Below are 24,625 nucleotides of genomic sequence, written 5' to 3'. Positions count from 1 at the left end.
GATCTTGATCTAAATTCGGTATCCTAATTTTAAAAGACAGGCCTGTTCAGTGTAAAGATACCAAAATGTACCATACCTTCTTTTCTAACATGGCCTTGCTTTAAAAATGGGGAGTGGGAGAGGGAGGATGGTGCCTGGTAAATAAATGCAGATTTTTTTTTAACTTCTTAGGCTCTGTAAATGATGCCTGCACTGCAGTGTAACTTCTAGAAAACGGGTGTTTGAACATTCAGAATGATGCAGTATATACTGGTTTGTGTATTTCTGTGACTGGATAATGCTGTTAAATTCTTCACAGTGTGAGTGACGAGGTGCTGTTTATTTGTGGGTGTGTTTTACATTGAAAATGTTGCGGTACATCGTCTGTCACTGTCTTCACGCTCTGGGGGTGGGCTGAGGCAGGGAGGGTGTGACGCTGGTATTTGTGTGAACTCGGGCTTGTGATGCTGAGCTTGGTTCATCCTCTTTCTCCTCCCTTCTCCTCCCCGCTCCTTCTCACCAGCGCCGCAGCGACATCCCCGAGTCTGAGCGAACTGCGTCCAGCGCGGGCACAGAGCCTCCCACCGCCAGCAACCTGCAGCCGGGGAGAGGAGCCCGCGCAGTGACAGCGCCTCACCGCCACCAGTCCCCCAACCACCATGGCCAAGAACCGCAGGGACAGGAACAGTTGGGGTGAGTAAGCCTGTCGTGACTTCTGCAGCCCGCCCCGGGACTGACCCTTCGCTTTCTGCTTCTGGAGATGAGGCGGGCCAAGGGCTGGGAGACGAGCCACATCCGAGCTGCTCGCTGTCCGGCGGGAGGAACCATGGCCGGGCGGTACCCGTGCAACCGGAATCGCGCGGTGGGGCGACTGTTGCAGCTTCGCGCAGGCCGGAGCCTCCCGCTCCCGCTCCGCGCCCCCGCGCGGGTCCTCCTCCTCCCAGCATTTGGACAGCACCCACCGCCTGTCTCCGGGGGACTTCTGGTTCCGCTTTAGCGATAGGTTGGCAGGAAGGCGAGGCGGGAGGGGCTGTCGTTACCTGGCTGAGGGGCGAGGAGTGAGGGGTCGGGGATGCCCAGCCGCCGCTTCCCCGGGAGCTGCGAGCTCGCGGGCCTGGCAGGGCGCGGGCTTCTGGCGGCGGGCGGCGCGCTGGAACAATGAGGCGGAGCGCGCCGGGCCCGGGTCGGAGCCCTGCAGACCCGAGCAACCGGGAGAAAGGGCGCCCGCTTGGGAGTCCCCCCCACCCCCACCCCGCGGCGCTGCAGTAGTCGTTTTAATTTGAGGGTTGGGTGGGGAATTGGAGGAGAAGGGAAGCATTAAGTTGTGGTTTTCAGTTTTCCTGCCCCACCCCGACCTGGTACCCCACTCAGGCGGCCCCGAGGGCGGCATTGTTCTTCGATTTTTACCTTTTGGAGATATTGGGCTCATGATTCAGCACCAGGCCAAGGGGAGGGGGAAGGAGAGGCTAGGCCCAGTGGGTTCACGTCTCGAGTGGGTGGGCGGCGCTCACGCAGGCGGAGAAGAGAGAGCGCAGTGATGCAGGAGAAATCGCGGCTCCGCCCGCTCTGCTGCTCCAGACGTGGTTCGGGACGGTTAGTGTGGGCAGGTTGGGCGTCTCTTTCTTCCTTGTCACAGTGCTAAGTTCCCAACCATCTTAGGAACTAGAACCCTGAAAGACATTTATTATCTGAACCAGAGCAGACCTCAGGCCACTGTAGCATGGTGGGTAGAGAAATATTTTATTCATTAGCTTTGAATTATTATTTGGAAAGTTTCCATTCACTAGGAGTTTGGAGCTTCCTGACTTTTTTCCGTGTCTCAGTAACATCTATAACTCTTCATCAGACCAAGAGGAATAAACTTAAAATTTAATTGGTTATTTCTGTTTACTTTAACCAAAAGATAAAATTCACCTTGCCTCTGATTGATCATAGGCCCAACCTAACTTCCAGTAGGCAAGGTTTATTTGAGAGATTATCCAAGGTTTGTAGTAGATGCCAGGAATTGGAGCACAGAGGTCAGTCTATAGTTGTCTGAGTTTAAGATAAATTGTTCCCATTTCCTGAGATCACCAAACCCCAATTTTAGTAAGCGTGACTATTGTAAAAACACCATTTTCTTTGCTGCTTCTGAAATATGGGTTAGCTTTTTGAGTCTCTCCTTTGTACCCTTTCCCTTGGCCTAAAATAGGAATTTCTTGAACACTCACAGTTAAGGTGTATATGTTCAAGTCAGTTTTGGTCTTCTCCTTTGTGAAGCTTTGTATCATTATTCTTTAGTATATCCTTTGGTTACAGATTTTTTATATAGTGGAGGTTTTTTTTTTTTCTTGGGAATGTGATTCTCAAATGGGATTTGCATAAAAATCACATTGGGAACTTACTAGAAATACAGACTCCCACATCTTCCAGCCAGAGCTTTTGAATCAATAGGTCTGAAATGGAGTCTAGGAATCTACCTGTTAATTAGCATTTTAGGTGATTAAAAATCAGGTGGTCTTTGGATGTTACTCTCAGAAACACTGTCTTAAATAATTGTATTTCATAGAAACATATCCCAAATAGTTTACCCAGAAGTCAACAAGAGAGTTTCAACTCAAGTGATAAATTAGGAAAAGAAACTAGAGTCGCTATCACTGGAAATTTTTACAGAAAAGAAATTGTGGAATTGTGGAGTCTTATTTTGATACTCTGTGGAAATGCTTTATTACTCAGATTTTTCTTTGCTGTAAAGTATGAATGATCTAAGGGACTTAGAAAATATAACATATGGAGTAGGAGACAGAGGTTTCTTTGGCAAAGATGTTAGCCAACTCCATCTTAACTCCATTTTATTACCAGCACCTGGTATAAGGCCTAACACATAGTAGGCATTTTACAATAGCAATGATAGCCAATGTCATTGAACTAATATCCCATGAGGTAGGTGCTATAAACCTCATTGTACATATTAAAAGGTAAATAATAGAGCCAGATTCCAATTCTGGTAGTTTGACTTCAGATTCTGTCTTCACCATTATGCTATATTGCCTCTTTGTTGAATGGGTAATACCTTCTGCACTGTATAGAACTACAATTTTCAAGGTACATTCATTAGCATTATTGCATTTGATCTTTAGCCTCTTAACTTGGCGGCACATATTCCCTATTAGGTAGGTGAAAAAGACTGAGTCTTGGGTAGGTTAAAAAACTTGGTAAAATTCACATATTTAGTAAGTTAGAGGACTGAGATTTTAATCAAGGGTTGTCTTCTGATTTATTTTCTGTAACATAATGCTGTGTGGTGTTTTCATAAGAAAATGGGGCGTGGTGTGAGGTTAATAGAGAAAACAAGCCTTCATAGTAGCCAAAGGTCTCTGATGAGAAAAAAACTCAGGTGATAAATGAAGACAGCAAATTGACCTTAACATTAAGCTAAATAAATGTTTTTCAGACAGGTTAGAAATCAAAGTGCAGAGGGCAAAGATACTATTCCAGAATTGGAAAACGGTGATTTCCCAAAAAAGGACAAGAGAGATATTTGCGAAATTTATACAGTAAACCTAAAATTCAGATAAGGACTCCATAGGACAGGTACTATTTTTATCTGTGTCATCAGAGACTGTTGCTTCTACTAGGGCTGAGGAAGCTAGAGAGCAGAAAAGCATCTCTTCTGACACCCAGAGTTGGGGACAGTGTTTGAAGGTACAACCGGGAAGGTCTGTGAGTAGAACTGGGAATCCCACCACCTGTACTGAAATCTACATTGAACTAGAAGTTTGAATAAATTTGAGCATTAAAAGTCAATTATTCAAAGGTTTTATGTTATTTTAATACATAAGAAATCTGAGACTAAGAGAGCATTAGCAACTTGCCAGAGGATCCATAATTTGTAACTTATAGATCTAGGATTTAAATTTAGGTTGTTTGCTTTCCCAGTCCATGTGATGAGGATGAAGAACTAAAATGGTGTGTCAAAACCTGCCAAAAGAAGCCTATTTAGGCTTAAACTGGTACAAGAAATCAGTTCTCTATGAACTTGATTGCTCTGACTAGAAAAAAAGGCAAAGAATATGCTGGTGTGCAAAATAAAGGAGGCAGATGAATATCAGAGACAGTAGTCCAGAAAGCACCCTTTCAATGTTGGACTTAGAGCTTATGTACTACAAGAAACAAAACAGAAGTGCACCCTTTTTATTTGTTTTTGTTAATTATAGTTGCTTAAAAACTTGGATATACCACATGGGAATTTGAGTTTTCTACAGTGTAACAGAAACTGTCAGTGCAATATTACTTTTGAAAAATAATACTTGCTTGAAAGTATAAGCTTTTCCTTTCCCTATCTTTAAAAAAAAACTCTTAGCTTCACAGTTAGTATAGAAAATGTCTATTTGTGGAAAAGGCATTTGTTGAAAATTAATTTTTAGGTCTCTGCTTTTGTTCTTTGAGGAATGAACAGTCTTAAGTATAGTTACTTTCTGGTCTTTCTTTTTAAATTAGATGTATTCTGTTTTTCTTGGAATGAAACCATTTGTCCCTTTTTACTTGCCTCAATTTCTGTATATCTATTATTCCTGAAACAAAATAAAATTTCTACTGGGTCATACATGTACTTCCCCTATAGATTCCCTTTCCCATATTTCTGTACATTTTTCCTATAGATATATTTTGTGTCTACTTACACCTTGTCTTGATGACTCCTAGGTTATATGTTTACTTCATTTCAACTCTGCAGCCTTTATGGACCAATGACTAGACTGTAAGTGAAACCTGTGATCATCAAAAAAATGATCTATTGGGAGATACTTTGATTTATAAAAGAAAGTTGTATTTTTAAATTTGGAGGCTCTTCTTTTACATGAAAATTCTTATGAAAAATATTTACTTGCTAAAGAACATATAAAGTGTAGATGTTAAGTTTTAAAAAGAATAATAAGCATCTATATCCTCCCTTCCCAGATGAAATAAACTTTATTAATATTTTGACACTGCTTATGTGCCCCTCCTTAACGGCAACTTCTCCTTACCCCCTCCAAAGATAATTACTTTAGTAAATTTGGTGTTTTTCATTTCCTGATCACTTAAACTATATTATTAAATATATATATGATACATTATTTATATATCATCATCACCTATATTTGCATATATTTAATATATTGCTAAATAATTAATATATAACACATATTACATATATATATATCCCTAAATGGTAAATTATTTAGTTTTACATTTTTAAGAAATGGAATTTAGAGTCTCCATTTTTCCACAGAGTATTTTGCTCACATCCTTAACCACACTTACAGTATGCTATTATAGTATTATAATAGGTATGAAATGATATCTCATTGTGGTTTAAATCTGCATTTTACTGATTATCAATGAGGTATGAGCATATTTTCATATCTTTATTAGCCATCATGTTTCCTACTCTGTGCCTCTTGGCCCTTTCCCAGTCTCTTATTAGGTTCCTTTCCTTCTTGGTTTGCACAAGTTCTTTGAATATTTCATATACATTCTTTGTTGATAATTTGTGTTATAGATATCTTTTGTCTCCTTGTGATACGACTCTTGATAATATACTTTAATAAACAGAAGTAGTAGTCAATTTATAATGGGGGGAATCTAGTAACCACAATGTTGCTCATGTGATTTTATATTAATGATACCAAAATAAGAAAATTAAAGAAATATGTTGCATATAGAAACCGATTTCAATTTAGTTCAGAAAAAAAATTATTGAGCATACAAAAAGACTAGAAATACTCTATGATGTTAATAAGTATAGTTAGATGATGGGACTATTAATAATTTCCCAATGTTCTCTAATAAAAGTATACATTTCAAATAAATTTAAAATATTTAAACTCTTAAAGGACACAATAAACTTTTTTAGAAACTTTAAAAAAATAAATAAAAAAAACAAAAGTAGTCAATTTAATATTTTACCTTATGATCTGTACTCTTTGTATTTTAGGAAATTCTTCCCCTACATCAAAGTTATAAAATGTTTTCCTATGATACTTGATTTTAAAGTTTTACATGTCTCCTTTTTTCATTGTTTTCATTGTGGTAAAATACACATAATATAAAATTTAACATCTTAATCATTTTTAAGTGCACAGTTCAGTGTATTAAGTACATCTATGTTTTTGAAAAACCATCACCACCATCCATCTCCAGAACTCTTTCCATCTTGCAAAACATCTACACCCATTAAAAACTAACTCCTCATTCCCTCCTTCTACCCAGCCCCTGGCAACCACCATTCTACTTTCTCTCTCTATGATGTTGATTACTCTCAGTGTCTAATATAAATAAAATCATACAGTATTTGTCTTTTTATGACTGGCTTATTTCATTAGCATAAGGGCTTCAAGGATCATCCGTATTGTAGCATATGTCAGAATTTTTTTGAAGGCTGAATAACATTCTATTGAATATATGTACTATATTTTGATTATCCATTCATCTGTCAGTAAGCATTTGGGTTGTTTCAATGTTTTAGCAATTGTGAATAATGCTGTTATGAACATGCATGTACACATATCTCTTTGAGACCCTGCTTTTAGTTTTTTGGGTATGTACCTAGAAGCAGAATTGCTAAATCATATGGTAATCCTATTTTCAATTATTTATATATTTATTGATTGGTTTTGGTATCATTAATCTACAATTACATAAAGAACATTATGTTTACTAGGCTCCCCCCTTCACCAAGTTCCCCCCACATCCCCCATTAGTCACTGTCCATCAGTGTAGTAAGATGCTGTAAAATCACTACTTGTCTTCTCTGTGTTGCACAGCCCTCCCTGTGCACCCACACACATTATACATGCTAATCCTAAGGCCCCCTTTCTTCTAACCCCCACTTCTCCCTCCCTTCCCACCCCTCCTTCCCAGTCCCTTTCCATTTGGTAACTGTTAGTCCATTCTTGGGTTCTGTGATTCTGCTGCTGTTTTGTTCCTTCAGTTATATTCCACATATGAGTGAAATCATTTGGTACTTGTCTTCCTCTGCCTGGCTTATTTCACTGAGCATAATACCCTCTAGCTCCATCCATGTTGTTGCAAATGGTAGGATTTGTTTTCTTCTTATGGCTGAATAATATTCCATTGTGTATATGTACCACATCTTCATTATCCATTCATCTACTGATGGACACTTAGGTTGCTTCCATTTCTTGGTTATTGTAAATAGTGCTACAATAAACATAGAGGTGCATCTGTCTTTTTCAAATTGGGCTGCTGCATTCTTAGGGTAAATTCCTAGAAGTGGAATTCCTGCGTCAAATGGTATTTCTATTTTTAGTTTTTTGAGGAACCTCCATACTGCTTTCCACAGTGGTTGAATTAATTTACATTCCCACCAGCAGTGTAGGAGGGTTCCCCTTTCTCCACATCCTCACCAACATTTGTTGTTGTCTTATGGATGGTGGCCATCCTTACTGGTGTGGGGTGATATCTCATTGTGGTTTTAATTTGCATTTCTCTGATGACAAGTGATGTGGAGCATCTTTTCATGTGTCTGTTGGCCATCTGAATTTCTTCTTTGGAGAGCTGTCTGTTCAGCTCCTCTGCCCATTTTTTAATTGGATTGTTTGCTTTTTGTTTGTTGAGGTGCATGAGCTCTTTATATATTTTGGATGTCAACCCTTTATCGGATCTGTCGTTTATGAATATATTCTCCCATACTGTAGGTTACCTTTTTGTTTTATTAATGGTGTCCTTTGCTGTACAGAAGCTTTTCAGCTTGATATAGTCCCACTTGTTCATTTTTGCTTTTGTTTCCCTTGCCCGGGGAGATATGTTCATGAAAAAGTTGCTCATGTTTAGGTACATGAGATTTTTGCCTATGTTTCTTTCTAAGGGTTTTATGGTTTCATGACTGACATATAGGTCTTTGATCCATTTCGAATTTACTGGTTTGACAGTGATCCAGTTTCATTCTCTTACGTGTAGCTGTCCAGTTTTGCCAGCACCATCTGTTGAAGAGACTGTCGTTTCCTCATTGTATGTCCATGGCTCCTTTATTGTAGATTAATTGACCATATATGCTTGAGTTAATATCTGGGGTCTCTATTCTGTTCCACTGGTCTGTGGCTCTGTTCTTGTGCCAGTACCAAACTGTCTTGATTACTGTGGCTTTGTAGTAGAGCTTGAAGTTGGGGAGCAAGATCCCCCCCCCACTTAATTCTTCTTTCTTAGGATTGCTTTGGCTATTAGGGGTCTTTGGTGTTTCCATATGAATTTTTGAACTATTTGTTCCAGTTCGTTGAAGAATGCTGTTGGTAATTCGATAGGTATTGCATTAAATCTGTAGATTGCTTTGGGCAGGATGGCCATTTTGACAATATTAATTCTTCCTAGCCAAGAGCATGGGATGAGTTTCCATTTGTTAGTGTCCTCTTTAATTTCTCTTAAGAATGTCTTGTAGTTTTCAGGGTATAGGTCTTTCACTTCCTTCGTTAGGGTTATTCCTAGGTATTTTATTCTTTTTGATGCAGTTGTGAATGGAATTGTTTTCCTGGTTTGTCTTTCTATTAGTTCATTGTTAGTGTATAGGAAAGCCTCAGATTTCTATGTATTAATTTTGTATACTGCAACTTTGCTGTATTCTGATATCAGTTCTAGTAGTTTAAGAGTGGAATCTTTAGGGTTTTTTTTATGTACAATATCATGTCATCTGCAAATAGTGACAGTTTGACTTCTTTACCAATCTGGATGCCTTGTATTTCTTTGTTTTGTCTTATTGCTGTGGCTAGGACCTCCAGTACTATGTTGAATAATAATGGGGAGAGTGGGCATCCGTGTCTTGTTCCCGATCTTAGATGAAAAGCTTTCAGCTTCTCGCTGTTCAATATGATGTTGGCTGTGGCTTTTTCATATATGGCCTTTATTATGTTGAGGTACTTGCCTTCTATACCCATTTTGCTGAGAGTTTTTATCATGAATGGATCTTGAATTTTGTCGAATGCTTTTTCAGCGTCTATGGAGATGATCATGTGATTTTTGTCTTTCTTTTTGTTGATGTGGTGGATGATGTTGATGGATTTTCGAATGTTGTAGCATCCTTGCATCCCACTTGATCATGGTATATGGTCCTCTTGATGTGTTTTTGAATTCGGTTTGCTAATATTTTGTTGAGTATTTTTGCATCTGTGTTCATCAGGGATATTGGTCTGTAATTTTCTTTTTTGGTGGGGTCTTTGCTTGGTTTTGGTATTAGGGTGATGCTGGCTTCATAGAATGAGTTTGAAAGTATCCCTTCTTCTTCTATTTTTTGGAAAACTTTAAGGAGAATGGGTATTTTGTCTTCTCTGTATGTCTGATAAAACTCCGCGGTAAATCCATCTGGCCGGAAGTTTTGCTCTTGGGTAGTTTTTTGATTACCGCTTCAATTTTGTTGCTGTTTAGATTTTCTGTTTCTTCCTTGGTCAGTCTTGGAAGGTTGTATTTTTCTAAGAAGTTGTCCATTTCTTCTAGGTTTTTCAGCTTGTTGGCATATAGTTTTTTGTAGTATTCTCTAATAATTCTTTGTATCTCTGTGGGGTCTGTCATGATTTTTCCTTTCTCATTTATGATTCTGTTGATGTGTGTAGATTCTCTGTTTCTTTTTATAAGTCTGGTTAGGGGCTTATATATTTTGTTTATTTTCTCAAAGAACCAGCTCTTGGTTTCATTGATTTTTTTGTATTGTTTTATTCTTCTCAATTTTACTTATTTCTTCTCTGATCGTCCCTCCTTCTGCTGATTTTAGGCCTCATTTGTTCTTCTTTTTCCAATTTTGATAATTGTGTCTTTAGACTATTCATTTGGGATTGTTCTTCCTTCTTTAAATATGCCTGGATTGCTATATACTTTCCTCTTAACACTGCTTTCACTGCGTCCCACAGAAGTTGGGGCTTTGTGTTGTTGTTGTCCTTTGTTTCCATATATTGCTTGATCTCTATTTTGATTTTGTCATTGATCCATTGATTATTTAGGAGCATGTTGTTAAGCCTCCATGTGTTTGTGAGCCTTCTACAAAGAAGAAATACGGATGGCCAACAGGCACATGAAATGATGCTCCACATTGTTAATCATCAGGGAAACAAAAATTAAAACCACAATGAGACACCACCTCACACAAGTTAGGATGGATGGTATCCAAAAGATAAGGGAAACAACAAATGCTGGTGAGGATGCAGAATAAGGTGAACCCTCCTACACTGTTGGTGGGAATATTAATTGGTTCAACTGTTGTGGAAAGCAATATGGAGGGTCCTTAAAAACTAAAAATAGAAATACCATTTGACTCAGAAATTCCAGTCTTAGGAATTTACCCAAAGAGAAAAAGATCCCTGATTTGAAAAGACATATGCACCCCTATGTTTATCACTGCACTATTAAAATAGCCAAGATATGGAAGCAACCTCAGTTTCCATCAGTAGATGAATGGATAAAGAAGAAGTGGTACATATACACAATGGAATATTATTCAGTCATAAAAAAGAAAAATACTCCCATTTACAACATGGATGGATCTAAAGAGTATTATGCTCAGTGAAATAAGCCAGGCAGAGGAAGACAAATACCAAATGACTTCAGTCATCTGTGGATTATAAAAACAAAGCAAAACTGAAAGAACAAAATAGCAGCAGACTCTCAGACACTGAGAAGGGACTAGTGGTTACCGAAGTGTGAATGGTTTGGAGAGGTTTGGTGGGGAGGGAGAAGGGGATTAAGGGGCACTCTAATTCTCAATCACAATATAGGTAGGTCATGGTGAAGGCAGTATAGCACAGAGAAGAATTAATGACTCTGTAATATCTTACTATGCTGATGGACAGTAACTGCAATAAAGGGGATGAGGACTTAAAAATATGGGTGAATGTTGAAAACACTATGTTGTTCATATGAAATCATCATAAGATTGTATATCAAGGATACTTTAATTAAAAAAATAGAATTTCTGAAATAAGACACAGAGACATGAAGTGAGCAAATGTTGGGAAAATGGTGCTGATAGACTTGGCTGACACCTGGTTGCTACAAACCTTCATTTTGTATAATATGCAGCATCTGCAAAGTGTAATACAGCAAGGCTCAATAGAATGAGGTATACCTGTTGTGTTTTTAACAGCATTATTGATACATGATTCATATACCATACAATTCACCCATTTGAAGTAAATAATAATTCAATGGCTTTTTAGTGTATCAGAGTTGTGTGTTAATCACCACAATTTAAAAATATTTCATTAATCCGAAAAAGAAAATCTGTACCTCTTAGCTATTACCCCATAATTCCCTCTCTTTCTGCAATCTTAGGCAACCACTAATCTACTTTCTGTCTCAATAGACCTGTCTGTTCTGGACATTTCACATAAGTGGAATCATACAGTATGTGTCCTTTGTGACTAGTTCCACTACTTAACATTGTGTTTTCAAGGCTCATCTGTTGTTGCATATTGGTTCTGCATTTCTTTTTGTTGATGAATATTATTTCATTGTATAGATGTACTACATTTCATCCATTTATCAGTTGATAGACATTTGGGTTGTGGCTTATCTAAATAGTTTTACATATAACTATTGATTACCATAAATATATGTATAGATTGGTGGTAATGATAGGTTTCAGATAGGGACCGTTTCTTAACTTAAGGTAAGATACAAACTAATAAGTGTATATTTATGAATATTCCATAGATTGCTTCTATTTTTTATTGGACTAATTAATAACAACTTATTTCTGTGTTTTTAAGTTTCCTTACCGAAAAGGAATATTTAATATGGTATTTTGCATATTTTGCATATATTGTAATAAGACTTCTTCCCATAAGCCATCTTAATATTTTATAGTCATGACTCAGATATTTGTTTTATTTCACAGCATGCTTATGTCCCACTTACTATATAATCTCCTCTTCATTAAGTCCATATGTAACTCTTCAAAGGCCTTCAACATGAACTGAAAGTTCAGTGTTAATCTATCTCATCCACACCTGGTATACAAAGGTAGAGTAGGCAAGGATACTCATATGCAAACATCAATTGAAGTCTTTTCTCTTTCTCTTATCCCCAGTACCCCCTCTGTCCCAAATCCTTTCAGATGCATGTCTGACTCTTCCTGATCTGGTTCCTCATAACCTTCCCAACATGTTCCATCCATACTGTACTCTTTGCTCTTCCTCAAACATATCAAAACATTCTCCTACACACGTTTTTTCCACTGAAGCCATATTATGCACACAGTTTTATACCTTGAGCTATTTTTCATAATATATATTGGTAATTGTTTCAAATAAGCTTCCTGGTTCTTTACAACTACCTTATATTTCATAGGTGGATGAACCATAGTTTATTAATCAGTCCCTTATTGATGGGCATTTATATTGCTTCTGATATTTTACATGTGTAGAGGGCAAATTCTTTGAAAGAGCATTGCTGGACCAAAGAGTACATGCATTTTTAAAAATAATTATTGCCAAATTGCTGCCCAAGAATGCTGTACCATTTTAATTTCTACCTGCAGTGCCCAAGGGCATAGTTTCCCATCCCAGCCTATGAAAGGAATGATTGTACTTCTCATCTTTGTAAATCTGACATATAAAAAAGTATTGATTGTTTTCATTTTTTATTTATATAAGAACTCGCTCTCTTTTTATATGTTTAGAATAATGTATAATGGGTTTTTCATCAATTATTTATTTGTATCCTTTGTCCTCGTTTCCTGTTTCACATTTAGGCCTAAGATTTATTTGGAATCAATTCTTATTTATATTGAGAGCTGGGGGTAAAGGTTCGTTTTTTCCACCATATGAATATCCAATTGATTTAACATCTTTTTTTAAAAGGTCATCCTTTTTTCACTTATTACAATGGTACCTCTATTATGAGTCAGATGATTGTATATATGTGTACCTGTTTCTTCAATCTTTTCTATTTTTCTGCTTGCTAACCTTATGACAATATCGCCCTGTCTTAATTACTGTAGATTTTAAACAGCTATTGGTGTTTGCTAGTATAAATTCCCCAACTTTGTTCTTCTTCAAGATTGTCTTTGTTTTTCTTGGTTTTTGCCTTTCCATTTGGGTTTAATCTGTATAGGAAGGATTTATACAAGAGAGAAATAAACTTGTTAATTTGCACAAAAATGATTTCTGAGAATTTGGTATTATAACCAGCCTATGGATCAATGGGGAGCATTGACATATTTATAATAGTCTTGTAAAATGAAAACATGTACATACTTTTCTAGTAATCATTAAATTTTTCCGTAGAGGTATTAAATATCTTTCATTAAATTTAATGGTACATTGGACCAGCTCATACTAGCTCATGAGAGGTGGTCAGGTGTGTTTCTTCCCAGCTCCCCATTCAGTGAGTCACGTTGGTATATTGAAAAGCACCACTGTGGTAGTATTGATATCACAGAAATTGGCACATGCTACAAATCAGACTTTTCCATATCCTCAGCCCACTGCTGAGGGCTGGTTGTTAAATATTTACCAGCAAGCATATCACTTAGCTTTATTACTGGATATATCAGGTTATATCATACTATGTAAGTAGCATTTTTATTATTAAAAATTATGGTTATAATATTCATACAGTAAAGTTCATATGCTTATCTTCCAGCCATATGTATTTCTTTAGTGAAGTGTTTTTTCAAGTCTTTTGCCCATTTTCTAATTGGTTTATTTACTTCATTATTATTGAGTTTGAGAGTTCTTTATAAGTTCTTATGCAAGTCCCTTATCAGGTATTTCATATGCAAGTATTTTCTCCAAGTCTATGGCTTGTCTTTCCATTTTCTTAACAGTGTCTTTTGAAGAGCAGATGTTCTTATTTTGATGGAGTCCAGTTTATCATCTTTTCTTTTTGGGTACTGTGGTCTGAATGTTTGTGTCTCCCCAAAATTCATATATTGAAATTCTAGTGCCCAATATAATGACATAAAGAACTGGGGCCTTTGGGAAGTGCTTAGGTCACCAGAATGGAGCGCTCATTAATGGTATTAATTCTCTTATAAAAGAGACCCCACAGAGCTCCCTTCCCTTCCATTGTGAAGATACATACAATGAGGAGTATGCAAACCAAAAGAGTGGCCTTACCTGACCATGCTGGCACCCTGATCTTGGACTTCCAGCATCCAGCACTGTGAAAAATAAATTTCTGTTGTTTATAAGAGAATCAGTTTGTGGTATTTTGTTATAGCAGCCTGAATGGATTGGGACAATGGGCCATGCTTTTGGCAACATATTTAAGAAATAACTATGTAATCCAAGCTCATAAAGATTTTCTTTTATATTTTCTTCCAAACATTTTGTAGTTTAGGTTTTACCTTTAGATTTATGATCCATTTGAGTTAATATTTTATATGGGACATATTATATTGAGATTTGGGAGGATATATAAATTTATCCAATTGTTCCAGCAGCATTTGTTGCAGACTATTCTTTCTGCAATGAATGAATTGCCTCAGCACCTTTGTCACAAATTAATTGACCATTCAAGAGAAATGAAAACATATGTCCACACAGAAATTCGTGCACAAATGTTATTCATTATAGCCAAAAAGTGTAAACAACTCTAACGCCCATCAACTAATCAATGGATAAACAAAATATGATATGTCCATATGATGGAATATTATTTGGCCATAAAAAGGAATGAAGTACTGATACATTTTGAAATGTACTGATGAATTTTGAAAACATATTAAGTAAAAGAAAAGTCACAAAAAACCCACATAGTGTATGAGTGCATTTATGTGAAGTATTCAGAATAGGCAAATCTTTAGTAAACTAATGGTTGCCTAGGATGGGAAGTGGATAGGAGAAAAAAGGGATGACTGCTAACGGGTATGTGTAATTTGGGGGGTAATCAAAATGTTACAAATTAGTCATGGTGATGGTTGCACAACTCTGAATTACTAAAAACTGTCATATGGATTTTTTACTTTAAATGGGTAAATTATATGGTATGTGAATTATATCTCAGTTAAGCTGTTAAAAAAATCTATTGACCAAGACAATAAATACATTGACTATTTGTATTTTTTAAGTTTCGTTTTGTATTTGTTTGCCACAAGTATATAAAAATAAAATATATTTAAAAAATCAACCTCATGTCCAAAAACTTTGTTAAATTTTCTTATTAATAGCCATCTGTATATTCTTTGGATTTTCTACATGTATGGTAGTCATCTGTGGATAATGATATTTGATTTTTATTCTCTAATCCTTTTGTTTTTGTTTTTTGCTTTATTGCACTGGCTAAGATTTCCAGAATACTGATTAGAAGTAGTGAGAGTTGACATCCTCATCAGGTTCCTGATTTTAGGGAAAACTTCAGCATTTCAACATAAAGTGTAATATTAGCTGTATTTGTGAATACTTTTTATCATATTAAGGAATTTTCCTTCTATTCCTAATTGTTTAGAGTTTTAATTTTTTTAATGAGAAATTAATGTTGCATTTTCATACTTTATGAATCTGTTGAAATTATCATATAGGTTTCTCTTTTTTTAATGTAATCACATTAATTGATTTTTTAAAATGTTAAACTAACCTTGAATTCCTTTAGTAAACACCATGTAGTTCTGATGTATTATATGTTTTATTATCTCTGGATTTTTTTCTCTATATTTTATTAGAACTTTTGAGTTTATCTTCATGAGAGAAACCAGCCTAGAATTTTCCTTTTTAAAATGTCCTTGTCAGAGTTTACCACCCTCCAGAAGATAGTGTTGCGTGAAGTGGAGGCTGATGTAGCTCAGGTTAGCTACAGAAACCCTCTTGTGGCTGGTGAGAGGTCTCAAATTTTTGAAGGAGTTTTTGATAGAAGTGAAAAATGGAGGAAAGGATATCTAGACAGCCCTGAATAATGCATATGGTAGAACATTATGACAACACCACAGCTGGGCTGTCAAGTGGTTTTTGCATTAGTTGAGAGAAGCTCCATCCTATGAAGATTTTGTGGCTGCATTATCCATAAAGGAAGGTGACCACAGAAAGCAGTTTTCAATGTTAGGATGCAGAGGGACCTCAGCTTTTACTTCCTTGCCATGGAAAAGCAGCTAATGGCCCTGGACACTTTATATGAGGTTCATGGTCTAGAGTTTGATGAGGTGGTATGATGTCTGCAGGAAAGTACTGCCTCCTAACTTCAGAGAATAAAACTTGCTAAAGTAAAAAAATAAGACATTTTTAATAAATAAATAAAATATAAAATGTCCTAGTCAGTTTTTAGTATCAGAGTTATTTTGATATCATAAAACAAGTTGAGAATGTTCCCTCATCTTCTGTTTTCTAGAAGAATATGTCTAAGATGACTTATTTTTTCTCCAAATGTTTGAAAGAATTCATCAGAGAAGCCATCTGAGCCTGGAGTGTTTGTGTTTGTTTTTTATGTAAGATTATTGATATGTTCTATTTATTCTTTGTGGCTTTTTATAAATGGTGTTTTTCTTTGAATTGTCCACTTCATCAATTCTCAAACTTAGTGGCATAAAATTATTCACAACAGCTTCATATTTCTTTAAAATTTTTCTTTTTCTAAATTGAATAAATTTAACATGTAACATTGTGTAAGTTTAAGGTAGACAGGATGTTACTTTGATTCATTTTTTATTATGATGGCTGATGTAATGATATTTATCACATTAAATAATTATAGTACATTATTGTCTATACTCATTATGCTGTGCATTAGATCTCTGACTTAGTTACTGTTTGTCACAGTTTGTACTCTTGAACACCATCAATCTTATTCCCTTTTCCTCCATCCACTGGTAAATACCATTTTACTCTATTTTTTACAGGTTTAGCTTTTTAGCTGATTTCGTACAGTATTTACCTTCTTCTGTCTGACTTACTTAACTTAGCATAATGTGCTCAAGGTCCACTCATATTGTTACAATGGAAGGATATCCTTTCTAATGGCTGAATAATATTCCATTGTATAAAAGCATGACATCTTTTTTATCCATTCATCCATTGATGGGAATTTGGTTTGTTTCAATATGTTGACTATTGTGGATCATGGGAGTGCATATATCTCATTGAAATCCTGTTTTCTTTTCTTTTGCATATATGCCCAGAAGTGGAATGGCTGGATTGTACAGTAGTTATTTTTTGAGGAACCTCCATTAAGTATTCCATGGTGATTAGACCAATTTACATTCCTATCAATAGTGCACAAGGGTTCTCTTTTCTCCACATCCTGGCTAGCACCTGATGTCTCTTGTCTTCTCCAGGATACCCATTCTAATAAAGTGCTATCTCATTGTGGTTTTGATTTGCATTTCTCTGATTAGTGAAATTGAGCATCTTTGCATGTTTCTGTTGGCCATTTTGATGTCCTCTTTGGAAAAATTCTAATTGTTTTATCTGACCAATTCTAAATCAGATTTTTTTTGTTATTAAGTTGACTGAATTCTTTATAGATCTTGGATATTAATACCTTATATGATATATGGTTGAAAAAATTTTCTCCCGTTCTGTAGTTTCTCTTTTTATTTTGTTAATTGTTTATTTTGCTTTGTAGAACCTTTTGAGTTTGATGTATTTCCATTTGTTGATTTTTGCTTTTGTTGTTTGTGCTTTTGACATCATGTTGAAAAATCATTGCCAAAATCAACATTGATGAGCTGCTTCCCTATGCTTTATTCTAGGAATTTTATGGTATCAAATCTTATGTTTAAGTATTTCATTCATTGTGAGTCAACTTTTGTGAATGGTGTCAGATAGGAGTCAAATTTCATTGTTTTCTATATGTTTCTCCAGTTTTCCTAACATCATTTGTTAAAGAGACTATCCTATCTCCATTGGGCATTCTTGGCTCCCTTGTCATTTATTAGCTGACCACATATATCAGGCTTTTATTCTGTTCCATTGATTGGTGTGTCTATTTTTGTGCCAGTATCGTACCATTTTTTTTTACTATGACTTTGTAGTATTGTTTGAAATCTGAAAGCATGATACTTCTGGCTTTCTTTTTTCTCAGGATTGCTTTGGCTATTTAGGGTCTTCTGTGGTTCCACACAAATTTTAGGATTGTTTCTTCTATTCCTGTGAAGAAAGCCTTTGGTATTGTGATGGGGATTGCATTGAATCTGTAGATAGCTTTGGATAGTAATAGCCATTTTAACAATACTAATTCTATTCCATGAACATGGGCTGTCTTTTCATTGGTTTGTGTTTTCAGTTTCTTTCAGGAACATCTTGTAGTTTTCACTGTACAGATCTTTCACCTCCTTAATTAAATTTATTCCTAACTATCCTGTTATTTTCAATGCTATTACAAATGGAATAGTTTTATTTTTTTCAGATGCATCATCGTTAGTGTAAAGGAATGCAATTGATTTCTGTATGTTGATTTTGTGTCCCGATACTTTAATGAAATTGCTGATTAATTCCAAGAGCTTTTTGACTGACTCTTTAGGGTACACTGTATATAAGATCATATCATCAGCAAATAACAACAATTTTACCTTTCCTTTTTTATTTAGATGCATTTTATTTCTTTATTTGGCCTAATTGCTCTAGCTGTGACTTCCAGTACTATATTGAATAACAGTGGTAAGAGTGAGCATCCTTGTTCCTGATCTTAGAGGAAACGCTTACACTTCTTCTCCATTGATTTTAATGCTACCTTGGTCTGTCATATATTGCCTTTATTATCTTGAGTTATATTTCTTCTATACCTAATCTAGTCAGGGTTTTCATCAAGAAAGAATGTTGTATTTTGTCAAATGCTTTTTCTGCATCAACTAGATGATAATGTGATTTTTATCTTTCATTTTATTGATGTGTATATTACATTTACTAATGTGTATATATTAAACCATCCTTGCATCCCAGGGATAAATCCCACTTGGTTGTGGTGCATAATCCTTTTAATGTGTTCTTGACTTAGGTTTGCTATTATTTTGTTGGGAATTTTTGCATGTATATTCATCAGGAATATTGGCTATAGTTTTCTTGTGGTATCCTTCTCTGGGTTTGGTATCAAAATCAAATGCTGACTTTAGAATGATGGCTTTATAGAATGCATTTAGAAGTGTTCCCTCTTCCTCAGTATTTCAGAAGTATTTGAGGAAGATGGGTGCTAACTCTTCTTGAAGTGTTTGGTAGAATTTGCAAGTGAAGCCATCTGGTTCTGGAATTTTCTGTTTTTTTATTACTCATTCAATCACTTTACCTGTTATTCATCTGTTTATTTTTTTAGTTGACTCAGTCTTGGTAAGATTGTGTTTCTAGAAATGTATCCATTTCTTCTAGGTTATAAAATTTGTTAACGTATAATTGTTCATAGTAGTCTCTTATGATTCTATGTATTTCTGTGGTATCTGCTGTAATGTCTCTGCTCTCATTTCTAATTGTATTTACTTGAATATTCTTTCTTTGAAGTGCAGCTAAGATTTGTCAATATTGTTTATCTTTTCAAAGAACCAGCTCTTGTTTTATTAGTTTTATTAATCCTTTCTATTGTTGTCTTATTTCTATTTTATTTATTTCCACTCTAATCTTTTTTCTAACTGAAGTGTTGTTGATATACAATCTTATATTGGTTTCAAATATACAACACAGTGGTTCAGCAGTTACTCATATCATTAAATCTTCACCCCCTCTAGTGCACTTAGTATCTATCAACATAGAAAGATGTTACAGAGTCATTTACTGTATTCTCTATGCTGTACTACTGTCCCTGTGTCCAGCTATGTTGTGATTGCAAATTATTGTGACCCTACACCCTCCCCCTGCTCTGCCCTAAACCTTCTCCCTTGGTAACCACTAATCACTTGCAGTATCTGTGAGTCTACTGCTGTTTTGTTCCTTCTGTTTTGCTTTGTTTTTCTATTCCACAATTAGGTGAAATCATATGTCATTTGTCATTTGGCTTATTTCACTTAGCATAATACCCTTTATATCCATCCATGTTATTGCAAATGGCAGGATTTCTTTTCCACTTATGGCTGAATAATATTCCATTGTGTATATGTGCCACACCTTCTTTATCCATTCGTCTACTGATGGACACTGAGGTTGCTTCAATATCTTGGCTATTGAAAATATTGTGGCAGTAAACATAGGGGTGCATATATCTTATTGAATCAGGGATTTAGTTTTCTTTGGGTGAATTCCTAAGAGTGGAATTACTGGATAAAATGATATTTCTATTTTTAGTTTTTTGAGGAAACTTCATACTGCTTCCCACAGTGGCTGTACCAATTAACATTCCCACCAACAATGTAGGAGGGTTCCCACTTCTCTGAATCCTGACCAGCACTTGTTGTTTGTTCTCCTTTGTATAGTGACCATTTTAATTGGTGTAAGGTGATACTGTGGTTTTAATTTGCGTTTCCCTGATGATTAGTGATGTGGGGCATCTTTTCATATGCCTGTTAGCCATTTGTATTCCTTCTTTGGAGAAATGTCTGTTCAGTTCCTCCACCCAATTTTTAATTGGGTTATTTGTTTTTTAGATATTGAGGAGTATGAGTTCTTTTTTTTTATTAAGGTATCATTGATATACAATCTTATGGTCAGGTTTCACATGAGCAACATTGTGGTTACTACATTCCCACCAATTATCAAGTCACCACCATATACCCCATTATAGTCACTGTCCATCAGCATAATAACATGCTATAGAGTCACTGCTTCTCTTCTCTGCTATAGTTCCTTCCCTATATTTTGTACATTAATCATAATACCCCTTTATCTCTTATCCCTCACTTCCCACCAGCCCTCCCTGACACCTTTCCCTGGGTAACTGCTAGTCTGTTCTTGGGTTCTGTGAGTCTGCTGCTGTTTTGTTCCTTCAGTTTTTACTTGCTGTTATACTCCTCAGATGAGTGAAATCATTTGGTACTTATCTTTCTCTGCCTGGTTTATTTCACTGAGCACAATACCCTCTCCATCCATCTATGTTGTTGCAAATGTAGGATTTGTTTTCTTCTAATAGCTGAATAATACTCCATTGTGTATATATACCACATCTTCTTTATCCATTCATCTACCGATGGACACTTAGGTTGCTTCCATGGCTTGGCTATTGTAAATAGTGCTGTGATAAACATAAGGGTGCATGTGTCTTTTTGAATCTGTGATATGGTTTTCTTAAGGAATGGAATTCCTGGGTCAAATAGTATTTCTATTTTTAGTTTTTTGAGGAACCTCCATATTGCTGTCCAAAATGGCTGACCTAATTTACAATCCTACCAACAGTGTAGGAGGATTCCCCTTTCTCCACATCCTTGCCAGCATTTGTGGTTGCTTCTCTTTTGGATGTTGGTCATCCTAACTGGTGTGAGATGATATTTCATTTGGGTTTTAATTTGCACTTTTGAATTTCTCTGATGACTACAAATGTGAAGCATCTTTTCATGTGCTTGTTGGTCATCTGAATTTCTTCTCTGAAGAAGTGTCTGTTCAGATCCTCTGCCCATTTTTCAATCAGGTTATTTGCTTTTAGGGTGTTGAGGCATGTGAACTCTTTATGTATTTTGGATGTTAACCCCTTATTGGATATGTCATTTATGAATATATTCACCTGTACTGTAGGATGCATTTTTGTTCTGCTGATGGTGTCCTTTGCTGTACAGAGCTTTTTAGGGTGATGTAGTACCATTCGTTCATTTATGCTTTTGTTTCCCTTGTCTGAGGAGATATGTTCATGACAAACTTGCTTATGTTTATATTCAAGAGAGTTTTTCCTGTGTTTTCTTCTAAGAGTTTTATGGTTTCATGACTTACATTCAGGTCTTTGATCAATTTTGAATTTACTTTGTGTATGGGGTTAGACAGTAATCCAGTTTCATTCACTTACATGTAGCTGTCCAGTTTTGCCAATACCAGTTATTGAAAAAGCTGTCATTTCCCCATTGTATGTCCATGGCTCTTTTATCATATATTAATTGGCCATATATATGTGGGTTTATATCTCGGCTGTCTCTTCAATTCCATTGATCTCTGGGTCTGTTCTTGTGCCAGTACCAAATTGTCTTGATTACTGTGGCTTTGTAGTAGAGCTTGAAATTGAGGAATGTAATTCCCCCCACTTATTCTTCCTTCTCAGGATTGTTTTGACTATTTGGGGTCTTTTGTGGTTCCATATTTTTTAAAACTATTTGTTATATTTCATTGAAGAATGCTGTCAGTATTTTGAAAGGCATTGCCCTGAATCTGTAGATTGCTTTAGGCAGGATGGCCAATTTGAAAATATTAATTCTTCATACCCATGAGCATCAAATGTATTTCCATTTATTAGTATCTTCTTTAATTTCCCTCAAAAGTGTCTTGTAGTTTTCAGGGTATAGGTCTTTCACTTCCTTGGTTAGATTTATTCCTAGGTATTTTATTCTTTTTGATGCAATTGTGAATGGAGTTGCTTTTCTGATTTCTCTCTCTGCTAGTTCATCGTTAGTGTATAGGAATGCAACAGACTTCTGTGTATTAATTTTGTACCCTTCAACTTTGCTGAATTCAGATATTAGTTCAAGTAGTTTGGGAGTAGATTCCTTAGGGTTTTTTTATGTACAATATCATGTCATCTGCAAACAGGGACAGTTTAACTTCTTCCTTGCCAATCTGGATGCCCTTTATTTCTTTGTGTTGTCTGATTGCCATGCTAGGACCTCCAGTACTATGTTGAATAACACTGGGGAGAGTGGGCATCCTTGTCTTATTCCTGATCTTAGAAGAAAAGCTTTCAGGTTTTTGCTGCTAAGTATAATATTGGCTGTGGGTTTGTCATATATGGCCTTTATTATGTTGAGGTACTTGCCCTCTATACCCATTTTGTTGAGAGTTTTTATATGAATGGGTGTTGAATTTTGTCAAATGCTTCTTCAGCATCTGTGGAGATGTTTATGTTATTTTTGTCCTTTTATTAATTTAGATGATGATGATGGATTTTTGAATATTGTACCATTCTTGCATCCCTGGGATAAATCCCTCTTGATCATGATATATGATCTCTTTGATGTATTTTTGAATTTGGTTTGATAATATTTTGTTGAGTATTATTGCATCTATGTTCATCAGGGATGCTGAACTGTAATTTTCTTTTTTTGTGGTGTCTGCCTGGTTTTGATATTAGAGTGATGCTGGCTTCAGAGAATGAGTTTAGAAGTATTCCCTCCTCTTCTAATTTTTGGAAAACTTTAAGGAGGTTGTGTATTAGGTCTTCTCTAAATGTCTGATACAATTCAGTAAAGAAGCTGTCTGGTCTGGGGGTTTTGTTCTTGGGTAGTTTTTTGATTATCAATTCAATTTCATTGCTGGTAATCGGCCTGTTCAAATTTTCTGTTTCTTCCTGGGTCAGCCTTGGAAGGTTGAATTTTTCTATAGAAAGTTGTCCATTTCTTCTAGATTCTCCAATTTGTTACCATATAATTTATCATAGTATTCTCTAATAAATATTTATGTTTTGGTGGTGTCTGTAATGACTTTTCCTTTCCCATTTCTGATTCTTCTTTATGTGAGTAGACTCTTTTTTTTCTTGGTAAGTCCATTGATTATTTAGGAGCATGTTGTGAAGCCTCCACGTGTTTATGGGCCTTTTTGTTTTCTTTGCACAATTTATTTCTAGTTTTATACCTTTGTGATCTGTGAAGTTGGTTGATACAATTTCAATCTTTTTTAATTTACTGAGGCCCTTTTTTGTGGCCTAGTATGCTATCTATTCTGGAAAATGTTCCATGGGCACTTGAGAAGAATGTGTATCCTGTTGCTTTTGGGTGGAGTGTTCTGTAAATGTCTTTTTTTTCCATCTGTTCTACTGTGTTGTTCTGTGCCTCTGTCTCCTTATTTATTTTCTGATTGGTTGATCTGTCTTTTGGAGTGAGTGGTGTGTTGAAGTCTCCTAAATGAATGCATTACATTCCATTTCCTCCTTTAATTCTGTTAGTATTTTTTGCACATATTTGGGTGTTCCTATGTTAGGTGCATAGATGTTCATAATAGTTATATCCTCTTGTTGTAGTGACCCCTTTATCATTATATAGTGTCCTTCTTTGTCTCTTGTTACTTTCTTTGTTTTGAAGTCTATTTTATCTGATACAAGTATTGCAACTCCTGCTTTTTTCTCCCTATTGTTTGCATGAAATATCTTTTTCCATCCCTTCACTTTTAGTCTATGTATGTCTGGGTTTGAAGTGAGTCTCTTGTAGGCAGCACATAGTTGCTTTTTTATCCATTCTGTAAACCTATGTCTTTCAATTGGTGCATTCAGGCCATTTACATTTAGGGTGACTATCAATAGATATGTACTTAGTACCATTGCAGGCCTTGGTTTCATGGTTACCAAAGGTTCAAGGGCAGCTTCTTTATTATCTAACAGTATAACTTAACTCACTCATTATGCTATTATAAACACAATGTGAAGATTCTTTTTTTTCTCTTTCTCCCTTCTTTTTCTTCCTCCTCCACTCTTTATGTGTTAGGTGTCATATTCTGTACTCTTTGTGTATCCCTTGACAGACTTTGTGCTTAGCTGATTTAATTTTGCATTTGGCTAGTAATTAATTGGTCTACTTCCTTTACTGTGGTTTTATTTTCTCTGGTGACAGATACTTAGCCTTAGGAGCACTTCCATTTAGAGCAGTCCCTTTAGATTACACTGTAGAGATGGTTTGTGGAAGGTAAATTCCCTCAACTTTTGCTTGTCT

The 24,625-nt window shown here is 35.9% G+C and overlaps 1 protein-coding gene across 2 annotated transcripts in view; it reads left to right on the top strand.

Moving 5' to 3' along the window:
• Positions 1–281: 281 nt before the first annotated feature.
• Positions 282–24,625, top strand: part of ATL1 (atlastin GTPase 1) — a 96,599-nt gene continuing 72,255 nt past the window's right edge. Inside the window, exons 1-2 of one of the 2 annotated variants that reach the window (XM_037016629.2) lie at positions 282–299; positions 503–672. In XM_037016629.2, coding sequence (XP_036872524.1) covers positions 639–672 — 34 coding nt within the window. In that variant the 5' untranslated portion in view covers positions 282–299; positions 503–638. Of the gene's footprint in view, positions 300–502; positions 673–24,625 lie in introns of those variants that run through there. The other variant, XM_073211279.1, reaches the window with a different exon arrangement.

Source organism: Manis javanica, chromosome 8 (assembly GCF_040802235.1).
Source record: "Manis javanica isolate MJ-LG chromosome 8, MJ_LKY, whole genome shotgun sequence".
NCBI classification, from domain to species: Eukaryota; Metazoa; Chordata; class Mammalia; order Pholidota; family Manidae; genus Manis; species Manis javanica.
This window is presented reverse-complemented; position numbering and strand designations above follow the sequence as displayed.